General features: G+C 33.6%; 3 protein-coding genes across 3 annotated transcripts; all 3 read left to right on the top strand.

Annotated features, from left to right (window-relative positions):
• The first annotated feature begins 1,565 nt into the window (after nt 1–1,565).
• Nucleotides 1,566–2,030, top strand: LOC116033211. Its single transcript, XM_031275969.1, has one exon. The coding sequence runs from the start codon at nt 1,566–1,568 to the stop codon at nt 2,028–2,030; it is 465 nt and encodes a 154-aa protein (XP_031131829.1).
• Nucleotides 2,031–19,399: 17,369 nt separating this feature from the next.
• Nucleotides 19,400–20,233, top strand: LOC116033210 (disease resistance protein RPP13-like). The gene has a single exon (XM_031275968.1). It carries the CDS (start codon nt 19,400–19,402, stop codon nt 20,231–20,233), a length of 834 nt encoding a protein of 277 aa, XP_031131828.1.
• Nucleotides 20,234–20,816: 583 nt separating this feature from the next.
• LOC116033209 (putative late blight resistance protein homolog R1A-10) lies at nt 20,817–22,568 on the top strand. The gene is made up of 3 exons (XM_031275967.1): nt 20,817–22,139; nt 22,227–22,424; nt 22,533–22,568. Exons 1-3 carry the CDS (start codon nt 20,817–20,819, stop codon nt 22,566–22,568), a joined length of 1,557 nt encoding a protein of 518 aa, XP_031131827.1.
• The last annotated feature ends 465 nt before the right edge of the window (nt 22,569–23,033 follow it).

Below are 23,033 nucleotides of genomic sequence, written 5' to 3'. Positions count from 1 at the left end.
GTGATTAATAAGGGTCACACTTGTGTGAGACCGTCTCACGGATCCTTATTCGTGAGATGGGTCGAGTCGGGTCAAAGTACCATGCAAATGTCATACTTATATGTGCAAACCTCACACTTATATGCTCAAATATAACACTAATCAAAAATACAATTTTTGTTACTTATAAGATAAAAAGTAATACATTTTTCATAATAAGTAATGTTGACAAGTATCTCTCACTTATAAGGGCAAATATAATACTTTTGAGTAAAAATGTAATACTTTTAAATCGAAATGTAAAAGTATTGTATTTTCCCTTAAAAGTATTACATTTACTCTAATAAGTAACAAAAATTTTATTCCTGATTAATATTACATTTGAGCATATAAGTATGACATTTGTGCATATAAGTGTTACATTTGCATCTTGATCCGACCCGACCCTACCCGTCTCATGGTGAGACGGTCTCACACAAGTTTTTGCTGATTAATAAAAAATTTCCCAAATTTTTTATTTGTTAAATGAAACATCAGATTACTTTGAATTGAAGTGTTTAGATGGATAGATAAATACATATGGCCGGCCTCTACTAAAACGACACTCCAACAACTACAATATTTATTTATTTTTCAACGACAAGCGTATTGTGATAATATATGTATTAGTTGAGTGAGACTTGTGTGAGATTGTCACACAGATCTTAATTTATGAGACGGGTCAAATCTACATACGGGTAGAAAATTAAATAATAATTTGAAATAAATAAATTGTTTCTCATAATAGATATGGTAATATTTATATGTTAAATTGTGATATTATTTAGGGGGCGTTTGATTAAGGTAATCTTAGATTATCTAGGTAATATGTTTGTGGTAATGTTACATTGCCTCAATTTTGATGCGGTGATAATATAATGTGTCAAAGTATCTAAGATTACATTGAAATATTTCAATTTTGTCTTGTTAACTACTAATATATATATATATATATATATATATATATATATATATATATATATATATAAAAGTAGAAGTGATTGTGAAATTTTCCCACCCAGGCAAACTCACGGCAATTTAGTTAGACTAAGTATTATCTGTTGTATAGTCTCCTAGTCTTTAGCCTATTATGTAGAGTAAGATTACTGTGTTATTATCTGTAAACACTTCATTGTGTAATTAACGGTTAATCAATATTCTCATTTGGTATCAGATTAGTGATAGGTTAATTTTCCCCACTTTTCTCTCCTCTCTTCACGATGGCAGCTAACGATTCTGAGCGTACCATCTCTGCGGCTGTTGTACCGGTGCCGGCCACCGTCACCACCCAAAACTCCCTCCAGTCCGCTCACCACTTCGTGTCGATCAAGATAACGACACGCAACTACTTATTCTGGCGTACCCAGCTTGTGTCATTTCTCAAAGGACAAGGTCTGCTGGGGTACGTTGACGGCACCACACCGTGTCCACCGGCGACGCTCGTCGCTGCTTCCGCCACCACCGGGAGCTCAACCGATGAGGCCTCCTCCGCCCCTGCTAATCCAGCGTACGCCGGCTGGATTCAATAAGATTAGTCCATCTTGTCGATGCTGGTTGCGTCTCTCCCCGAGGAGATCATGTACCTCGCCATTGGTCGATCCACTACGAGAGAGGTCTGGAGTTCCATTGAAGCGGCCCTAAGCTCCTCCACCCGTGCCCGTTGCTTGAACCTTCTCGCCCAGTTCCAGTCGCTCCGGCAGGGCGACTCCACGCCGGCGGAATATCTCGGCTGTGCCCAACTCCTTGTCGAAGACTTAGCCTTGGCGGGTCGTCCGATCTCCCTCGACGAACAAAACCTCTATGTGTTTAGAGGGCTCAGGCCGAAGTTCAGGGCCATGGCAGCGTCGCTCGTCGTCTCAGGTAATCCGGTCTCGATTCCTCAATTGTCCGACTGCTTACAGACCCAACAATTCATCTATTCGGATGATTTCGCGACTGGGGTTCCTGCGCTGCCCTCTAGAGCTCCGACAGTCATGGTGGCCAACCGTTCACGAAGGCAGAATGGTGAATGAGGTGGTCGTCAGCATCGTGGTGGTGGTCGCGGTAACCACTGGCAAAATTGTGGCGGCGATCGCGGCGGAGGACAGGGTCGCGGACGTAGTGGCTCTCCCCGCTGTCAAATATGTCGCTCACACGGCCACACGACCGTATACTATTATCGGCAATATTCTGATCAGCCACCACCGCAGGCCAATGTGGCGGTCACTGGTGACGGCAGTGCACAGTCGGAGGTCTCAGCGTGGTTACCCGACACGGGTGCATCGTCACACGGAACTCCAGATCCGACCATGATGACGCATTCCGAGGATTATTCAGGTGATGATGTCCTCCGGGTTGGTAACGGCACAGGTTTGGGTATTTCCCGTATTGGATTTACTTCGATTCCCTCGGTTTCTAAGTCTTTAAAAATGAACAATATATTTCATGTGCCTCAACTATCTACGTCATTATTATCAGTTAATTGTTTTACAATTGATAATAAAGTTTTCTTCAAATTTCATCCAGAATTTTTTGTTGTGAAGGATTGCATCACCAAGGAGGTGCTCCTTAGAGGTTCTAGTTCGGGTGGTCTGTACACACTTTCGGTACCCGGGGCGCATTTGGCTTTCCTAACCGCTCGGGCTTCTTCCGCCTTGTGGCATCTTCGCTTAGGCCACCCGCATGCCCGTGTTCTCCAGCGTGTCCTCCAGTCCTGTCCCGTGGTTTCACAAAAATCGAGTTCATTTGGTCTATGCTCGGCGTGTCAGTTGGGAAAATCGTCTTGTTTCCCGCTAGATAGAATAAAAATGTCTAGCTCTAATGTATTAGATTTAGTATATTCAGATAGTTGGGGTCGTGCACCCGTTATCTCTTCTGATGGTTTTCGATATTTTGCGTTGTTTATCGATGATCATAGTCGTTTTTGTTGGTTTTATCCATTGCGTGTAAAATCTGATATATATATAAAGCCTTTGATGATTTTCGGGCCATGGTAGAACGTTTGTTTTCACGTTCTATCAAGGCAATTCAGACTGATTTGGGGGGCGAATATCGCCATTTACAAACTCTGTTTAAATCTTTAGGGATTGTGCACAGACAGTCGTGTGCCTATACCCATGAACAAAACGGCCTAGTAGAACGCTGGAATCGACACATCGTTGAAACCGGGTGCTTCACAACACATTATCCACCTACCACTTCATTATTCACGCCACTTTGCCTAATTAACAATAAGATTAGGATTAAATCATCTAATTAACAAATATTATAAGACAAAGTTCCTAATATTAATATTATGTTCAATTATATATGAATTTCAACAACTATATGATCCATTATGAACATAATATTAATATTAAGTGGTAAATATAGATTTAAATATGGGGTAAAAATATGATCAAATATGCACTTATCACTAGGCTCGCTCTACTCGCTGAGGGGTCAGTTCCTTTAAAACACTAGGATTCAGCCTTTGAAACAGCCACGTACCTTATAAACAGGCTACTATCTTCGGTGTTACAGTTTGACACTCCTTTTTATAGACTGTTTAAAACACCACCTACATACACGTCACTCCGGGTATTCGGGTGCCTGTGTTTTCCGTACCTACGACCCTATAATCGTCAAAAAATAGAGTTTCGGTCAGCCCCATGTGTATTGCTAGGCTATCCGACGTCTTTCCGAGGGTATCGTTCTTTAAATTTAAATACCGGGAAAACCTTTATCTGCCGGCATGTCCACTTTGATGAGTTGGTCTTTCTTTTTGCTACTCCTTTGCAGGAACTAGTACAACTCGAGAGGTTAACTAAGCCGTGGGGTTCAAGTCTAGTGATCCCGGTCCGTGCATCTTCAGCCCCGATTTCTCCCGTGTCGACACCTGCATCAGTAATTGCTACTACAACAAGACCCACCAAGCGCCGCGTTGCGGCTAAGCCACAGCCTCGGAGTCACAATATGCGCCTCCGTCATATGACTAAAGGCACGAATGAACCATTCCATGCACTAACTGTGGCTGCAGAAACTTCGGATCCCACCTGTTACACACAAGCCGTTGGCCACCCGCAATGACGAGAAGCCATGGATCAGGAATTTAATGCCCTGCTTCATAATAGCACCTAGACTCTTGTTCCATCGAAACCTGGGATGAACATTATTGGTTGCAAGTGGGTGTATAGAACCAAATGCAAGGCAGATGGGACTGTCGAGCGCTTCAAGGCGCGGCTGGTAGCCAAGGGGTTCAACCAAGTAGCCTGCGAGGACTTTTTTGACACATTCAGTCCGTTGTCAAACCGACAACAGTCCGACTGTTATTTGCCTTTGCAGTCTCACGAGGGTGGACACTTCGGCAACAGTCCGACTGCCGAAACCGTGTTTATGAGGCAGCCCCCCGGTTACGAGGATCCGGCTCACCCCGACCACGTATGCCACCTGCAACGTTCCCCGTGTGGTCTCAAACAAGCTCCCCGAGCGTGGTTCAAAAGACTGCATGAATTTTTACTTACCATAGGTTTCTCGGCTTCAAAAACGGATGTATCTCTTTTTCACTACTCAACTGGCTCTTCCAAGGTGTTTTTACTTGTCTACATTGACGACATTATTATGATAGGGGATGATCCTGCGCTGATTGACACCATGTTGCAACGACTGTCCGCCGCTTTTAAGATACGGGATCTAGGGGCACTGGGTTTCTTCCTTGGTATTGAAACAATAATAGCTCACGGAGGTTTCATTTTGTCTCAACGCCGCTATATGGGTGACTTGTTAAAGCGAGCTGGAATGACTGATTGTAAGCCCCTTACAACACCCGCGTTCGTCACACAGGCAGTCACACAGACCGATGATATTTTTGGCAATCCGACACAGTATCGACGATTGGCAGGGGCTCTCCAGTATTTGACTATAACACGCCCGGACTTATCTTATTCGGTAAATCGCTTGTGTCAATTTATGCATGCCCCTACGATTGAGCATTGGGGTCTTCTGAAACGAGTCTTAAGGTATGTTAAGGGCACGATGGACTACGGACTTCGCATGACCACGTCCCTCTCTGCTGATATTCACGCTTTCTTAGACTCAGACTAGGCCGGGTGTCCGACTAATCGCAAGTCTACGAGTGGGTATGCCGTCTTCCTCGGTTCTAACCTGGTGTCGTGGGTGTCCCGAAAGCAGCGCATAGTGGCTCGCTCCTCGACCTAAGCTGAGTATAAAGGGCTGGCTGACGTATCTGCGGAGGTTACATGGGTTGTCTCGTTGTTGAAAGAACTGGGTTTACATTCGGTTCGGCCAGTAACGTTATGGTGTGATAATCTCGGTGCTACCTACATGTGCGCTAATCCAGTGTTCCATGCGAGGACCAAGCATGTTGAAATAGATTATCACTTTGTTCGTGACAAGGTCGCGGCAGGGGATTTCCAGGTTAATTTTGTGTCTACGAAGGATCAGTTGGCAGATATCTTCACCAAGCCGCTCCCGACAGCTCGCTTCTCCGCTCTACGGGATAAGCTCAATGTTGTAGCTCTCTAACCTTGCGCTTGAGGGGGTGTGTTAGACTGAGTATTATCTGTTGGATAGTCTTCTAGTCTTTAGCTTATTATGTAGAGTAGGATTACTGTGTTATTATCTGTAAACACTTCCTCGTGTAATTAACGGTTAATCAATATTCTCATTAGTAATATCGACATCAGTAGACAAAAGTGTTATTTAGGATTAGTATTTAATGGATTTAAATAAATGATTACATTTTCGTTTTGAAAAATCATACAAATTTATAATTCTCACATTTTTCACCTATAAATACAATAGGTTGGTGACTAAAGAAATCATAGTTCTTCATTTTGCAATGTCTCCCTCTTCTTGTTCACTATGAAATCATAGCGGTGGTGACTCTCTCATTCATTTCTTCCACAGCCCAATAAGAAATCATATTTTGCAGGGTTAAGGATTTTAGTGCTTAATGAAATGCTTGTATTTTGCAGCAACTTGGAGAGATCTCTGATGGGAGGCAGTTGCAACTAAGAATGGGTGTAAGTACGGGGACAATTGCTGATTGCACATGAAACCCTTGCGATTATAAGTGATGACAAGTATGCATAATTAGAAATGTAATTGAAATTTCATAAATAAATAATAAGTTGCATAATTAGAAATATAATTGAAATTTAAGTGATGACAAGTCACAAGTATACATAATTAGAAATGTAATTGAAATTTCATAAATAAATAATAAATTGCATAATTAGAAAAATATTTAATTAGAAATGTAATTGAAATTTTATGGAAAAGAAATCAAGAAGATTGATTTCATTGTTTGGTGATGGGTGAAAAAGAAATTATTGAAAATATTGATTTTATTGTTTGGCTAAATTTAGAATAGTAAGAAATAATGTGTATAAATACAGGATAATGATAAAAAAAAAAGTGATATATAGTGATTTTTAAATTAAAATATTATAATTTATAAATTACAATATCATAAATAATTACAAAAATTATAATTATATATTTTATTATAATAAGATAACAAAAATATTTATACATATTTTTGCATAAGGTAATTAATGTTGTTCTATGAGGACAAAATATTCCTATCAAGTGATTTGCACTATCTCCTTTTTCTTTTCGTTCGTTTACTATGAAATCATAGCTTTGGTGACTCTCTCATTCTTTTCTTCCACCAACTAATAAGAAATAATAATTTTAATTTGTGAAGCAAAACTAATGTGTTAATTATTGTCAGGTGAAAAATGTACCCAGACTTGTGCTCTGAGGCTGTCGCTACCACTGAGACCCTGGTTCTTGGTGTTGCACCCATGAAAATGTAAATATCTTTATGGAGTTTTAATTTCAAGATTTTTTTTTTATTTGCAGGGGGTTAAGGATTACATCAGTTAATTAATTGAGAATAAGTGCAACTACGGAGATAATTGCATATGAAACCCTTGCAATTGTAAGTGATGCAAAACACAGTGGCAAAAATACAGAAACGAGTCTATTATTAATTTGCCTTTAAAAATAATTTTAAAATTATTTCTAAGACTTTATTCTGTACATAGTTCGTGTAGTGAAAAAAAAAGAAGATTAATTATATAGTTTGATCGATCATCGTAATCTACTTTATAATAAGACATGTGGATCATAGTATTTGCCTTACCTAGCCATGTGGTCATATCTCTAAAAATATTTTTGATTACTCACAACTTATTATTTAATGGATAGCTTACAATCTTACCAATTAGCTAGCCATGTACTCATATTGATTACTCACAACTTATCATTTATTTATTTGCACGATATTTGATACTCCGTATTTGTTTTTTCTGATTCAATATTCTATACCTATTGAAATTAAATGAACAGTATGTATAATGGCTTATTTGGTTTACGACAAATATTTAAAAAGAAATGTAATTAAAATTTAATGGAAAAAAAATTACCAGAAAGATTTATTTCATTGTTTAGTAGTTGATGAAAAAATTACTATAAATATTAATTTTATTATTTAATTAAGTTTGGAATAGTAAGGAATAATTACGGTAAATATTTTATTTTTCTCAAATTTATATTGTTCAGGTGCAGGGAAGGGTTCCCGGCCATGCAGTTGTACGGTTGACGCACCTTAGGCATTAAAATGGCGCAACTTGAGTACACAAAGCATCTTAAGAACACAAATCATGTGCATCTAAAGCTTTAGGCGGACACACCTTAAGTACACAAACAATGCACCTTAAGTACACAAAACATGCACCTTAAGAACACAAACCACACATCTAAGATTTTAAAATGGCGCACCTTAAGTTTTAACAACTCACGCACCTTAAGCATACAAATCACGCACTTTAAGAAGAAAAATAATAATATACTTTAAGAAATAAAATCACGCACCTTAAAACGAAAAATTACACACTTAAGTAACTGTACAACTGCACCTAAGAAGGTCTATTGCACGGAAACTCATATATATATATATATATATATATATATATATAGGGTCAGGTTCAGGTGCGGCCGTGCTCTCCCGTGCGGTTCACACCACTCAATGTTAAGAAACACAACACACAAATATGCATTGTGGTATGTTTCTTAACATTGTGGTGTGTTTCTTAACATTAAGTTGTGTATTTTGTAACATTGAGTGGTGTGTGACCGCACGGTCGCACGGGAGAGCACGGCCGCACCTGAACCAAAATATATATATATATATATATATATATATATATATATATATATATATATATAAACAAATTTTCTATCCAACAGCCAATTAGTTAGCCATGTGCTTATATCTCTAAAAATATTCTTGATTGACATTTTTGTATAATTGTTTAAGCAGTGATTTTGCTGTTCCCTATGTTAGATCTAACTGACTAGCTACATCTAGAATCTAGATAAAGTCAACTTTTAGAAACAATTACTCCGTAATAAAAGAAGATGTTGCTGTGTGGTCCAAATTGTATGTAGTTTCACCAAGATATTATGCATCTTTATAGTTAATATATTACCAAGACCATAAAAAAGAAACAGATAATAATAAGAAAGAGAAAGGGAAATAAGAATCCGCGTTCACATATTATACATCTTCAATCAATAATTATATATCTATTATTCAAAAAAAAAAAACAAATAATGTACAAGTCGTTAACATATTATATACATGCAGATAATTTAATTAACATATTATGTATTTTCAATTAATATATTATATACATTCAATTTATTTATAAGTACATAATCTGTTATCTGAAAATACATGAGGATATTCCCAAAGCCTTTGGAGGGCATTTGATTCAGGCCTCAGAGTTTGATGGGCTCCAAGCAACATGTGCCTTTGGAGGGCATTTGATTCAAGCCTCAGAGTTTGATGGGCGGCTCTGATACTAAATTGAAGCATGTGCTCCATCCAACTAAAAGTCTAAGCTGATAGTTGGATTGCACATTTATGTTTATACTAGTTTTTCTTATGCGCGATACGCAAAAAATAGGTGCACAATATTAGTATTTTGTATTAAAATTTTAAATTTATTTAAATTTTAATATAGTAAATAATAATAATAATAATAATGTAAAATATTTTTATAAATTGGATATTTGTATTTTAAAAAATAACTAACTTATAACTCTAATGTTTAATGTGTATATATATGTATATATATATATGTATATATATATATATATATATATAAACAGACGTGACATTTTCCCTCTCATTTTAGACAAAAAAAATTAGTTTGAAATTTTAAATCAGTCAAATAAGATTACAATACTTAACAAAATTAAATCATATTTAAGTAAATACCTTAAATTCGGTATATGTATATATATAAAGTTTACCAAATAAAGTCATTACTTATTTATGTATAAATGCAATGACCATAATATAAAAACATACATAACCACAATAAAAATGGCAGAATATATAATAAATGTATGTATACAAAATACACAAATAAATACAAGTCAAATTCTAATTATTACGAAGCAATATATCAAGCACAAATATTTTCATAACAAAAAGAGATATAAGATTCATATTAAAATAAAAATAAAGAAAAGTTAGAAAAGAAATTGTCATCTTCTCATCAATATATATTAAAACAAAAATGTCATTTTCCCGCTCATTTTAGATTTTATTTGTTATAAGATTAGAAAATTATATATTATACATGTTGTCATAAAAGAAATTAGAACTTTATTTTTTCCAAAAAAAAAAAACAAAATATGTTTAATTTTTATGCTAATTTTCATTAAGTTATAAAAAGTTTGTAATGACAAAAGTTCATTTGCAATGAAAAAATAAAAACTAAAAAAATGAAGTTATAAAATAACTACAATGAGCTAATTGTGGTATTATATTGGTTTCTTAAAAAAAGTTATTTGAGTGTTAATTTAAAATAGTAAACATATCACCCGTGTTGAAATAGTTTTTGTAATCCAAAATAAATTGTAATGGTCTTATTAATAAATGTTAATATCACAAAATAAATTGTAATAGTATTATTAATAAATATTAATATCAATATTGAATCGATATTAGTGTGAATGAATATTTGACACTCATAAATTTTATTCTACAATGTTGGTTAAGATATCTTATTTAACTATTTCAAATTAAATGTTACTTTTTGACTGTTTTTTTTAATGTCTATAATAATGCAAATTTTGTGTGCAATTATATTAATCAACTGCAGAATTTTAGTATATAGAATATTAGTACCTTAAATTATTTAAGTGAACACCTTAAATGCAAAACGGTGGTAATTTTAGTATATAGCTAGAATATTAGTACCGTCCATATTTTATTTCCATTCAAACAAAATTACAGTTATTATATAATGTAATTCAGTTACGGCTTGTGTAATTGTTTATTTTATATTCGTACACAATCAAATTACTATACAAACACACACACACACACAATTATTTATTTATTTATTTATAGTATTCAACTTAATTTTAGTATATAGAATATTAGTACCTTCCATATTTTATTTCCATTTAACAATTTCTATTGATATATTATTACATGGATCAAAAACACAATATTGATTATGAAGATATCTGTTAAAATACTGGGAATATAAGTATATAGAATATTAGTACCTTTCATATTTTATTTATATTTATCAATTCCGATTGATATATTACAGGTTCAAAAACACAATATATACTAACTTTATATATTCATTATATTTACCTTCCATATTGCATATAGAATCAAATTAATAGTTGGCACACTAAATTTTATTCTGCAATGTTGGTTAGATGTCTTATTTAACTATTTTAAATTAAATGTTACTTTTTGATTATTTTTTTAAGTCTATAATAATGCTAATTTTGTGTACAATTATTAATCAACTAAAGAATTTTTAGTAAAGTATGAAATTATATCGAATAACATATTTACATCATTTGTTAAATATCATATACTTTAATGTTAATGAGAAATATTGACTACACCCTTGGCATTTGCAATGGTACTCGGTTGATTGTAATGATATTAGCTGACCATGTTATAATAACACGCATATTGGTAAGGACAAATGCTGACACCAATGTACAAATAGCTTGAATGACTATCACTCTATCAGACCCAAGACTGTCATTCAAGTTTAACATAAGACAATTTTCATTGATGTTTTCCTATGCAATGACCATCAACAAAAGTCAAATGTCAAACACTATCGAATGTTGGCTTGCTATTATAGAAACAAGTTTTTGTTCGTAGTCAATTATATGTGGGCATGTGGTTGCATCAAGAATGAGTAATCCAGACGGGCTCAAAATCTTAATTTGTGGTGAACTCGAAAGATTTTGTACTTCTATTACTAATTTAGTTTACACATGGATTTTTAATAATTTGTAATTTATATTTTCAGTAATAACATAGAATCAAACATTAAGTTTTGTTAGTAATTGCACATATTTTCGTAAACTATATTATATTATTATTATTTTCTTTCTCTTTTTTTTTCTTTTTCTTTATTTTTTTTGAAATGAAGGAAGGGAAAAGCCCGAGCCAGGACAAAGCCTAGCTTAATTAACAGTTGAAAGTTGTATTTTTACTGGTTTAATTAGTGAGTGTCGTCCTCCGGGAATGGCTATGAGGGATTCGAGTATCAAGTGATTAAACACAAGTTCATCAAGTGTTTGAAAGCTAACCAAAATGATGAATTCGTTTGCATGAGATAATTATAAATCAAGCAATTAATTTGGGAAATAAACAATGATAAAGAAGAGGATTTAAATCAAAAGGCAATGCACAAATGCTTCTCTAGTGTTCTTAGGTTCTAGGCTAATCAACGCTTAACAATGAAATGAGGGAATCAAGTCAATGCCAATGCCACTCTCGTGGACATTGGTTACCACCAAAGTTCTAATCCCATTTTCATAGCAATTAGACTAGATGAGGTATTTAATCAAACACATTGTGTGCATAATCCCTTCCAACTTCCATTTCTCAAGGGCAAGTTAGAATTGTGAAAGGGTTGGCTATGGTGAATCCCTATTCTCATAGGTGAAACTCCAATTCCATACATCTCTTGCATAATTTGGCCATAATCAAACAATAGTCAAGTAATTCCCTAATATCACAACCACATTCATTCTAAAGGCAATGAAAAACCTAGATTAAACAATTTAATTCATGTAAGCATTCATACAAGGCAATTCAATTTAAATCCCTAAAGTATTTAACAATTCATAATAAAATTATAAACTAAAACAATTGGAATAATAGGCAATGAAGTTAAATGCAAAAGAAATTTAAGAATTGAAAGAAGAAGTTGATCTCTTACTTGAATGAATAAATAATGTTTGAATATGAAATTGTAGTGAAATTGATAATTACAATGGATAGTTCTTTTCTAAATCTTCTTCAAATCTAATGTAATTGCAATGGATAGATAATCTAATGTGTTTGTGGAGAGAAAACCTAAAGAAGACTTAGAAAAATTGAAAGATAAGTTCAAAATAAAGCCTAACCCTATTTATACTAATGAAATTGCGCCAAATAAACTACTTCCAGGATGCCTGGTCACGATGGAGGTCACACCGTGACCTCCATCGTGACCAGACTTTAAGCCTTGCGGGTTCCAGGCCGTCACGCTGCACGTCACGGCATGACCTGCAGCGTGACGCCTTGAATCCGCAAAGTGGCCTGTAGGTCACGATGGAGGTCACGGCGTGACCTTCATCGTGACCACTCAGGTCACTTTCAGATGGTGGCTGGTCACGCTGTGGGTCACGGCGTGACCAGCAGCGTGACACAGACCATCTAAAAGCTAACTACGATGTCACGCTGCAGGTCACAGCGTGACCTCCAGCGTGACACCCTCCCGGTGGCGTTTTCTGACTTCTCCTTTGCTCCAATTCTCCATTGAACTTTGCTATGCTTTTGACCCTTTATTCTTGACTAATTTTTGCCTTGAATTCATCCCAATTCGTCTTCATTTTACGCTTCCTCATGCCTAGGTCCCGGTTTCCAATGATTGATCTGTAAATACCTGAAAAACACTTAATTCTTGCACAAACACATAATATTCACTTAGAAATTAGTACAATTAAAGCATATTTATATGTTAATTAACGGCTTATAAACAGGAAAGAACACACAAGCAACGCCTCTATCATTCACAAGATCCCCTAAAATATGAACTGGAGGCGGTACAAACTCAATCAAGTCACAACTGCAGTTGATCACTACCTTTGTTAAAGCATCAACTACCACATTATCCTTCATTGACAATAAGAGATACGCACCATCCAATTCTCTTTATTTTATTATGAATGTTATAACACTACTTTATATTTAATTATATAAGTTTAGATCGTGCATCGCGCGGGACAATATGATGAATGTCTTAAACCATTGCTTTTTCTTGCACGTTTTGGTACTTTTTGCTTGTTACTCATTATATTTTGGAATCATTTTGGACACTTATGGAATTATTGCTTGTGTTAGGTGATTTGATATAGAAATCATGTTTTGAAGAGTTTTATGAAGTGTTTGGTCAAGTTTTTGGTGTCGCCTTAACATGAGAGCATTAATGGACGATCAAAGTAATGATGTTGAGAGCATTTGATATTTTGGGATGGATCGTGGCATGACATGCAGCCGAGGAGAGCATCAAACTGACCACCGAAGAGATCGAAGACCCACCCGGCGTGCCATGGCGTGTCAACGCTCGAGGCGACCATGCAAAATACACTGATTGGTAGCCACGCCCGTGGCCACAGGGCAGAATTGCCCTGTAGCTAGTCTGGCCATGGTCGTAGCCAGCCCCCTGCAATATTTTGACAGCGCGTTTTGGCCATTTAAAAACTGATTTCTCCGCACTAAAAAGACATCTCTCATTTCATCTTTATTTCCTAGCTATGGTTTGTTTAGAATAGCATAGAATAGGGTAGAATACTAGTTTCCATTCACTTCCAAGCATCAAGAACATAGCAAAGGTTGGATTCAAAAGCTCAATAGAGAAGTTTTTCTTATCTACTAGTATTTTCGCCCGTGCGTTGCACGGAATGGATTTGTTATAATATTTAAAGAATATTTGGATCAATATACAATTATATATATTATAACATCGAATATTATTATATAGCGCAATTGATGAAATTGATTGGATCAATTATGTTTTCTGATGTTTTCCTAGCTTGAATTAGAACAAATAATTATCCTATTACCCGTGCATGATAATTTTTTTTATTATATATTGAGATAATAAAAATAAAGATGAAATTATAAAAACTTCTAATATTGAATGTGTACATTTATTTAATTATAAGATTAGTACAAAAGTATTACTCAATTAATTGAATAATATATGACTTATTTGTCTAAAATTAGCTTAAAAAAGATCTATAAGTAATATGGCTTATATAATTATATTATTACAAAAATAAATATGAGAAAATGAGAAATAAATTAATTATAATTATTATCAAAATAAATTCGACGACCAATGCTTAGATTAATTACCATAATAATTATTAGGCAATTATTATTAGTCAATTAGACTAATATATGTGTAATTATACTTTTATACTTTAAGTATATTCATTTTCACCATATTGCATTTAGTTTTATCTTCCTCCTCCATATTTGAATGAATTAATTTTGATTATTATAAAAATCTAACAACCCATGTTCAATTAAATTTTTTTAAAGTTTAAATAACTTAGAGTTTTCAAAAGGAAAGTATAATTAATTATTAAAGTTTTTAAATAATTTTCAGTCAATTAGTAATATCCTCTTATTTTTCCGATAAATGATTTTACTTTTATTAATAGTGTTGATACGTGAGTATACATATTATCAATTAATAGATATTAGTTAATTTCTATTTTACATTTTCTTAACAAATAAGCTTTATTAATTATTTGACCAATAAAATATTTAATTAGTTGACTACAAAAGTTTGGGCGGGGAATGAAATAGTAGGATTTTACTTTTATATATAGTATAGAATATAGATTATGATCTTTTTGCATTTTAAATCAATTAGTAATATCATTTTTTATTGGAATAAGGGTCAAATAAACCACTGAACTATACACAAAACTGCACTTAGGCAATCGAACTAAAAAAGAATGCAATTGGATCCATGAACTACATAAACTCATGCAATTAAGTATAAATTGACATGTTTTCAAAAATAAAAAAAAGTCCAAATTGACCTGTTTACCTACAATTGTGATGGCATGGCGGTTACTAATTTTAAAATAATTTTAATTAAAATAATTAAATAATAATAATAATAATAATAATAATAATAAAATTAAAAATAAACAGACGTCTCCAGCATTTTTAAATTAATATTAGGCAACCTTATCTATGAAAATGAAAAGAATTACGTAGTAATATTTACCTAATTTCCGTTCCATTTTTAATTGATGATGTAGAATATTATTATTGAAATATTTCCGTTTCATTTTTAATTTTCGTTCCTTTTTTAATTTACCTTTAATATTGTTTAAAATATGCCTTTATTATTGATGATGTAGAATGTTTTCCTTTTTAATTAAAATGCAATGATCTGACCATTTCCTTTTTCATTTTAGTCAATTATGGATATTTTTTATTTTCAGTCAATTATTAATATTCATTTCTTTTTTTTTATTTTCAATTAATTAGTCAATTAGAATAATAGATCCACTGGTATTTTTACCGAATTTATGTTCTATTTTTAATTAATGATGTCGAATATTATTATTGAAATATTTTCATTACATTTTTAATTTACCTTTACTATTGTTTAAAATTTAAAATTATTATTGAAATATTTCCTTTCCAAAGGTCAAGGGTTCGATCCTAGACTTCTGGTATGGAACAGCCTTAAATCTCCATGTCAGCTGTCCCACCAAATAGAGGTGCCTACAATCCAGCGATGGATTAGCCATTGTGCCCGACGATGGAGACCCTGGGTTAACCCAAAAAAAATTATTGAAATATTTCCTTTCCATTTTTAATTTACTTTTACTATTGATATTTCCGTTTCATTTTTAATTTCCGTTCCATTGTTCAAATTTGTGAAAGATTTACAATTTAATTGTGATTTGATTTATTCTACTGTGTAATATCACTGTGAAAAATTAAAATGCAATGATTTGATCATTCCTTTTCCGTTTTAATTAATTATGGATATTTTTTTTTAAATTTCTAGTCAATTATTAATATTCATTTCCTTTTCCAATTGACAAAATTTCTGTTCTCTTTTCTATTTTTAATTTTCAATCAATTATTAATATTCATTTCATTTTCCAATTTACCTAATTTCCATTCCATTTTTAATTGATGATGTAAAATATTATTGTGAAATATTTCTATCATAATATAATTACCATAATTACTAATAATTAATTATAATCAATTATAATTAGTATTATTTTATAATAATAATTACCATATTACTAAAATGCCCCTACGTTTGGGCGGAAAATTTTGGAAGAGAATATTGCTTTTGTATATAGTATAGATGGTATAGATTATTATTATTATTATTATTATTATTATTACTATTACTACTACTACTATTATTATTATTATTAAATAATGGTCCAATAATATATATATATATATATATATAATATTATTATTATTAATTCTAAATAATATTTTTGTCTAAATGGTTGACATTACAAAAATTTAGAAAGTAAAGCAATTAAGGTAATAACATTATTATTATTATTATTATTATTATTATTATTATTATTATTATTATACTGGATAATTGGAGACTATAATTATTATTTAATCATAATTTTGAAAATAAAGTTTGCAATTTTCTTGTTTATAAATAACATTATAAGCAATAAACATAAACACATAGTAAAGTATGATTATTTAAGAGAAATTAATTTATAATAAATGGCTCTAAATTTTGGGGGGAAAACTTGGTACAAATGAGTGGATTTAGTGCAGAATGAGAAAGAGTTGGCTCTATTTTTCAAGGTGAAACCCGCCCAATCAGGCTTTTGGAATCGTTGAAGTTTCATCCCACTATACCTAAAGATAGCAATACATATCACTTTAGGCATCACAAATAAAAATGTATCACCAAACCCCTCCCTTTCAAACACAAGGGTATTACCTTTAGATATCTCCATTTTTGATTCCGGCCACTTTGTGGGGATCATGATCTTCAAAGCCAACAATAGTTCCAATAAACCTAAAAAAAACCACCACATAACGCTCATAATATTAATTACTGGTCTAGAATTGATATGAAGAAAAAACACATCACCCTCAACAATGCTAACACATGTGACATACCTCTGCTCAGGAGCTTCTTCCTCTTCAAATCTCATTTTAAATCTCATTCCTATGGAGTAATTGTTTTTTTTTGAGACTCCAGGTCATATGGAATGATAAATTCAGCTGGGCTTGTCCTGTAATATATGGTGATATATATAGCACAAAAATTGTGAAATAAAGGGTCCTCTCAAAGGAAAGTGTAATTAATTTTAATTGTAGCAATAATTGATTGCTAATTTTATGAAAATATATATGGTTGATTAATAAAATCAATGATTTTACTAAAATAATTTTGAGTTTAATTTTACAAAATGCTCATGTTTGTACAGGAAAAATTGTTCAGACACTTCTATATGTATATGTATATGTATATATATATATATATATATATATATATATATATATATATATATATATATTACCAATATATCACCAATTAATATTAACAATATTATCATATTACCATAATAATATTATAGATGAATGAGATTGGTATGTTCTTAGCAATTGATTGATTTTATGAATAAATATATATAGATAATTAATTAATAAATTAACAAAATAAATGATTTTACTAAAATTCCACTAAGTTTGAGCGGGAAAATTTGGGAGGAGGATATTGTTTTTATATATAATAATATAGAGTATAGATTTCTTCCTTTGATTTCTCTTTATGCTTTCATTTACTTCTTTAATATTTTGCATCTATTATATTATGAGTAGCTAAATCATTTGGGACTAGGATTTGGTTTGATTTCTTGCTATTGGGGCCTAAATAAGTTGTATTGCATAAAGGGGATTATTTGGGTGTTCCAGGGTTATTAGTTGTGTGAATTGGATTTGTTATGAAATTGTGTATAATTGTTGGATCCCTTTTATATGCACGATTTGGAATGTGTTTGTTGCTACGAGAGTAGAGCTTGTACAGTAGCCACACATTCACACACTTAATGCTCAATACTAGAGTATTTTGGGTATTAAGAAGAATCTATGCTTTGTGTTCTTGTTTAGGCAACTTTAGGTTGGATTGTCACGAGAGTGGAGTTCATAGTGAGGTTGCAAGTCCAAATAGCCACGAGAGTGGTATTTGGACATTTTTGTGCATCTCACTACCCTATGCCTTGTTTTAATCCCTTAATCCTAAGTAGAATAATTGGCATCTTAGCTTGAATCAACCCTCTCGGTCCTTGGTTTACTTGTTTAATTTGTCATTTGCTAAACCATATCAATCAAACTCTTTAAAGTTAGGCCTAGCTTCTATAAGAATAGTTTTAGCTTGTGCTTAACTCCACAATACATCATCATTTCCTAACATTACAAGAGCCATCCCCAGTGGAACGATATCTAAACTCTATACTGTGATTTGATACTTGATGGACCCGTGAAAAAGTCATTATCACAATATCTAGTACTATTTATGATAAAATTGATAGTTAGCAATGGTAAATACTGTAATACTTACACACCAGTTGTCTACAACCATGAACCATAGTCATCTCACGGACAAAAATCTGTGAGACGGTCTCACACAAGTTTTTGTCATATTAGTTTTAATGATAAACTTAAAATATTACAAATATTTTATACTAGTATGGAGTATTAAATAATCCAAAACGTTATCCAACTTGATTGACATGGATGATCATGCGTTCCCTCCCTTTAGAAAAGATTGAGAATTCAAAATTCCTTTAATATACAAAAAATAATATGTTCAGCTCTTTATTTTTTTTTGAAAACGTTCAGCTCTTTATTTAAGTATGATATAACTCTCCTTTAAAAAAAAAAAGTATGATATAACTCTAAAGACACCTCATGCACTAAAACAACATGAAATAATGCAAGTATGATATAACTCTCCTTTCAAAAAAAAAGTATGGTATAACTCTAAAGACACCTCATGCACTAAAACAACATAAAATAATGCAACAAGTTGGAGAGAGTCGTATATGGAATCTTTTGACAATGTTACGTTAAAAGCAGTTGTGGGCGTGGCATTATTGCACTAATCAGATTAGTGGCATTGCCCAATTCATGTTCATCTTCCTTTTGCTAACCTTCACTCAAACAAACTCAGATTAACAACTCTCTCTCTCTCTCTCTCTCATTTACATTACACCTACACCAACACAGAGCTAGAGCTAGAGACAGAGAAGAATGGCTGCTTGTGTGGCTGTACTTTCTCTTATGAGGACACTAGAGCTTGAGTTCTTGCAACCTCTGCCTCGTCCAATCCTACAAGAAATGGAACTCCTCACCCCTTCCAACAAAGACTTGATCCAATCTCTCCATCAAAGGCTTAGATTTCTGATGGAACTCTTTGATAAGAACAGAATAGATGGTGTTGAAGCAATAAAAGAGTTGGAAACAAAGCTGAGAGATGTAGCTTTCAGAGTGGAAGATGAAATTGAATTCCAAATTGCACATCTTCATGAAACAGAAGAGGAATTTGGAATTGGAACACCACAAGGGGATGCTGATGCCCCTAGTCCTTCTTTCAAACTTGGTCTTATTCTGCAACAAGGAATGGAAGACATTGATGCCGTCAAGAAAGAGTTGGTGAAAATCAAGAACGAGTACATGCTGCAAGGAACCGTTGATGTTCTACCAATATCTGCAGCTCATTCTACCCAACCTGTTTCAGAAATGGTCGGTAGAGACAAGGAGTTTAAGATTATAAAGGCGATGCTAACGAACCATTCATCAAGACGCACAATTGTTTCGATTAGAGGTATGGGAGGTATTGGTAAGACAATGTTAACAAGAAGACTTTATGAAGATCGGTTAATTTCCAATTATTTTGATGTGCGAGCCTGGGTTGTTGCATCACAGCATCATAACGAGAGACAAATGCTTCTTGATCTTCTTAACTCATTGGGCTATACAAATAATAGCGGCAGTGATAAGGATCTTTCAGCACAACTCCACAAGGCTTTATCGCGTCAAAGGTACGATGAAGGGCTTACTACTCACGCTAGAAGCTATAGGTAGTAGCACAATCCCCAGCTATAGCCTATAGGTGCTAGACATTCCCTCTCAGGCTTCTCAGCACTAACTAATTTTAAATGTTATTGTCGAGACTCACTTAGCACTCACGCCAAAGCTATAGCTAGTAGCAAAGACGTAACTTTATTTTGTTGTAGATCGCCATCACATTGTTCGAGACACTAAGTGTTGGACTTGGCCCTAGGCCCTTTATTATCAACTTCTGCTCGACAATCCCTTAGCCACCGGATGTTAGATTTGACCTTTTTTTACCGGCCTCCGCCCAACTAATATAAATAGACATAACAATAATGATGTACTCAGTAATAAGGCGATTGTTTAGTATATATAGGTTAAATAATACTCCGTATTGAACAATGATATACAAACTCTACAATATTAGACTAACTATAAGTCTATCTCATTATCTTATTTTATCTACGTACTGTACTTACACACATATTGTAATAATAGGTATTTACTCGTGATTGATGATGTGTGGAGCATGGAGGCATGGAATGCAATCAAAAGATGCATTCCAAAGGGTGGTTGTGGTAACCGAGTATTATTGACTACTCGCCTTACAAAGATGACTCGTTATGCTAGTCGCGACAATGACTCCTTTTATCAAATGCACCCGTTAGATCAAAGCCAGAGTTGGGATCTATTTTGTCACAAGACGGGCACATCACATTGTGCTAACCTTGAGACTATTGCGAGACCAATTGTGGAGAAGTGCGGAGGACTACCTCTGGCAGTTGTTATGGTAGCAAGTGTCGTTTCCAATTTCAACGTCGACCCAGGTGAGTGGGAGAATATTGCTATGACTAATATTGCTGAAGCTTGCTCAAGAATATTTTCATTGGATTACAATCACTTGCCATATCACTTGAAAGCTTGTTTTTTATATTTGGGAGTATTTTCAGAAGGGAAAATAATCTATGTTAAGGATCTTGCAAGGTTATGGGCCAGTGAAGGACTGATAAAGGAGTGTGAGAACCAAAGCCTTGATGAAGTGGCTGAAAGATGCGTACAGAAACTTTTGGGTAGAAACCTGATTTTTGAAAGCAAGCGAAGTTATTGTGGAAGAAAAATTAAGGCCTTTAAGATGCATGGTTTACAGCATGCATTTTGTGTAAGACAAGCTGAAAAAGAGAAGCTTCTACATGTGGTAGCTGGAAATGGTTTCAATTTCTGTCTAAAAGGTTTCCGTTGGCTAACCATCCAATCAACAGATTTTGATGACAACACCAGTACATTATTACATTCTGCTTCTTCTATTACATGTCGGTCCATTTTCTGTTTTTCGGAGGCGAAATCTTTACATTTGAAAAGTTTCAGTGTATTGAGAGTTTTCTACTTTACTGATGCTAGCATGTGCAAGAAGATTGTGGATCTAGTCCATTTGAGATACTTACCTCAGGTAGTTAGAGATTTTAGAATCATAAAACTATCCAAGGCTTGGAATCTTCAAACACTTGGTGTTTATGCGGATGATGGAAGGAACAACTTGAAGAAATTTCGACAGCAACAGACTGATTCTCAAAGTCTTTCCAAACTGGCGTTGAAGCCTTGTGATTGCACAATAGAATTCTTTCTAAGAAGTCCGTACCTTGAGGAGGTGCAAATTACAGGTGAAAGAAGATCTTGCAATGATTGCATTGACACCCTTGCCTTTTCACGGCAGCTTAGGGTACTGCATATTAATGCCAATGTATGGGATTATAGGACTCCACAAAGGATTTCAATTAATAACCAGATTGCTGGCTTGAAAAGCCTTGTGGAGTTGTCATTTCGGTCTATGAATTTTGAGTGGAAGGGAATTAATGTTCTTTGCCAGTTGCCTAGACTAAAGGTGCTCAGGTTATTATCTTCCGGCATAGGCAAGGAGTGGGAATTATCAAAGGAGAATGTATTCCATAGCTTAATTTATTTTGAAATATTTTCAACTCATCTCAAGCATTGGAAAGCTAGTGATATTAATTTCCCGATTCTTCAGAGGCTACTCCTTCGCGATTGCTTTCAGTTGAGAGAGATCCCAGACAGCTTTGCAGACATTTGGACATTGAAGTCAATCGAATTAACACGATGCCTTCCTTCAGCGGTGAATTCAGCCAAGCAAATCCGAGAACACTTGCAAGACTTTGGAAACGATTGCGTTGTCATTGAGAATATAATGAAACAATACATGCAGGAGGTCTCTCTCTATCCATTTCTCCTTCTCAGATAAGCTCCTTTAATTTTTCTCTAAACTTCATGATATAGTTTCATTATATCCTAATTTGTTTTCATTGATTCATCACAGCTTACTTCTGATGAAGATGAAGCAGAGGAGAGCTAGAGCAAAGAAGACGCTAAAGTTGCTTATTAATTAATAGCAATACTGACGGCCTGTTTGTCAACAAATATAATTAAAGAGCCAAACTCCAATAAAAGAAAAAGGTCTTTAATATTAGGATTATTGAGTTGGATTATATTGGTCAAGATAGATTATTACACCTACATCATTGTAGTTTTTTTTAAAACCTCAAATTAAAAGTTTCGTTGGAATCATATACTATACAATCTGCAGATAATCCTGGGAAGTGATAACTCTGGGGAGTGATGAAACTTCATATATTATATTCTGTTTTAATTTAATACTTAAAGCATAAATTAAAGCGTTCATAGACTTATTTTTATGGCTTCATTCTAAAACTTTGAAATATTATATTGCTTAGATATGTAAAATATGTTTTTTTTTTTGTTTGATATTTCTACAAACAAAATTTGATTAAGGTTTATTTAACTTTATAATGAAAATCTA

Source organism: Ipomoea triloba, chromosome 10, assembly GCF_003576645.1.
Source record: "Ipomoea triloba cultivar NCNSP0323 chromosome 10, ASM357664v1".
NCBI lineage: Eukaryota > Viridiplantae > Streptophyta > Magnoliopsida > Solanales > Convolvulaceae > Ipomoea > Ipomoea triloba.
Note: the sequence above shows the minus strand (reverse complement) of the source record. Positions and strands in the feature narration are given on the sequence as shown.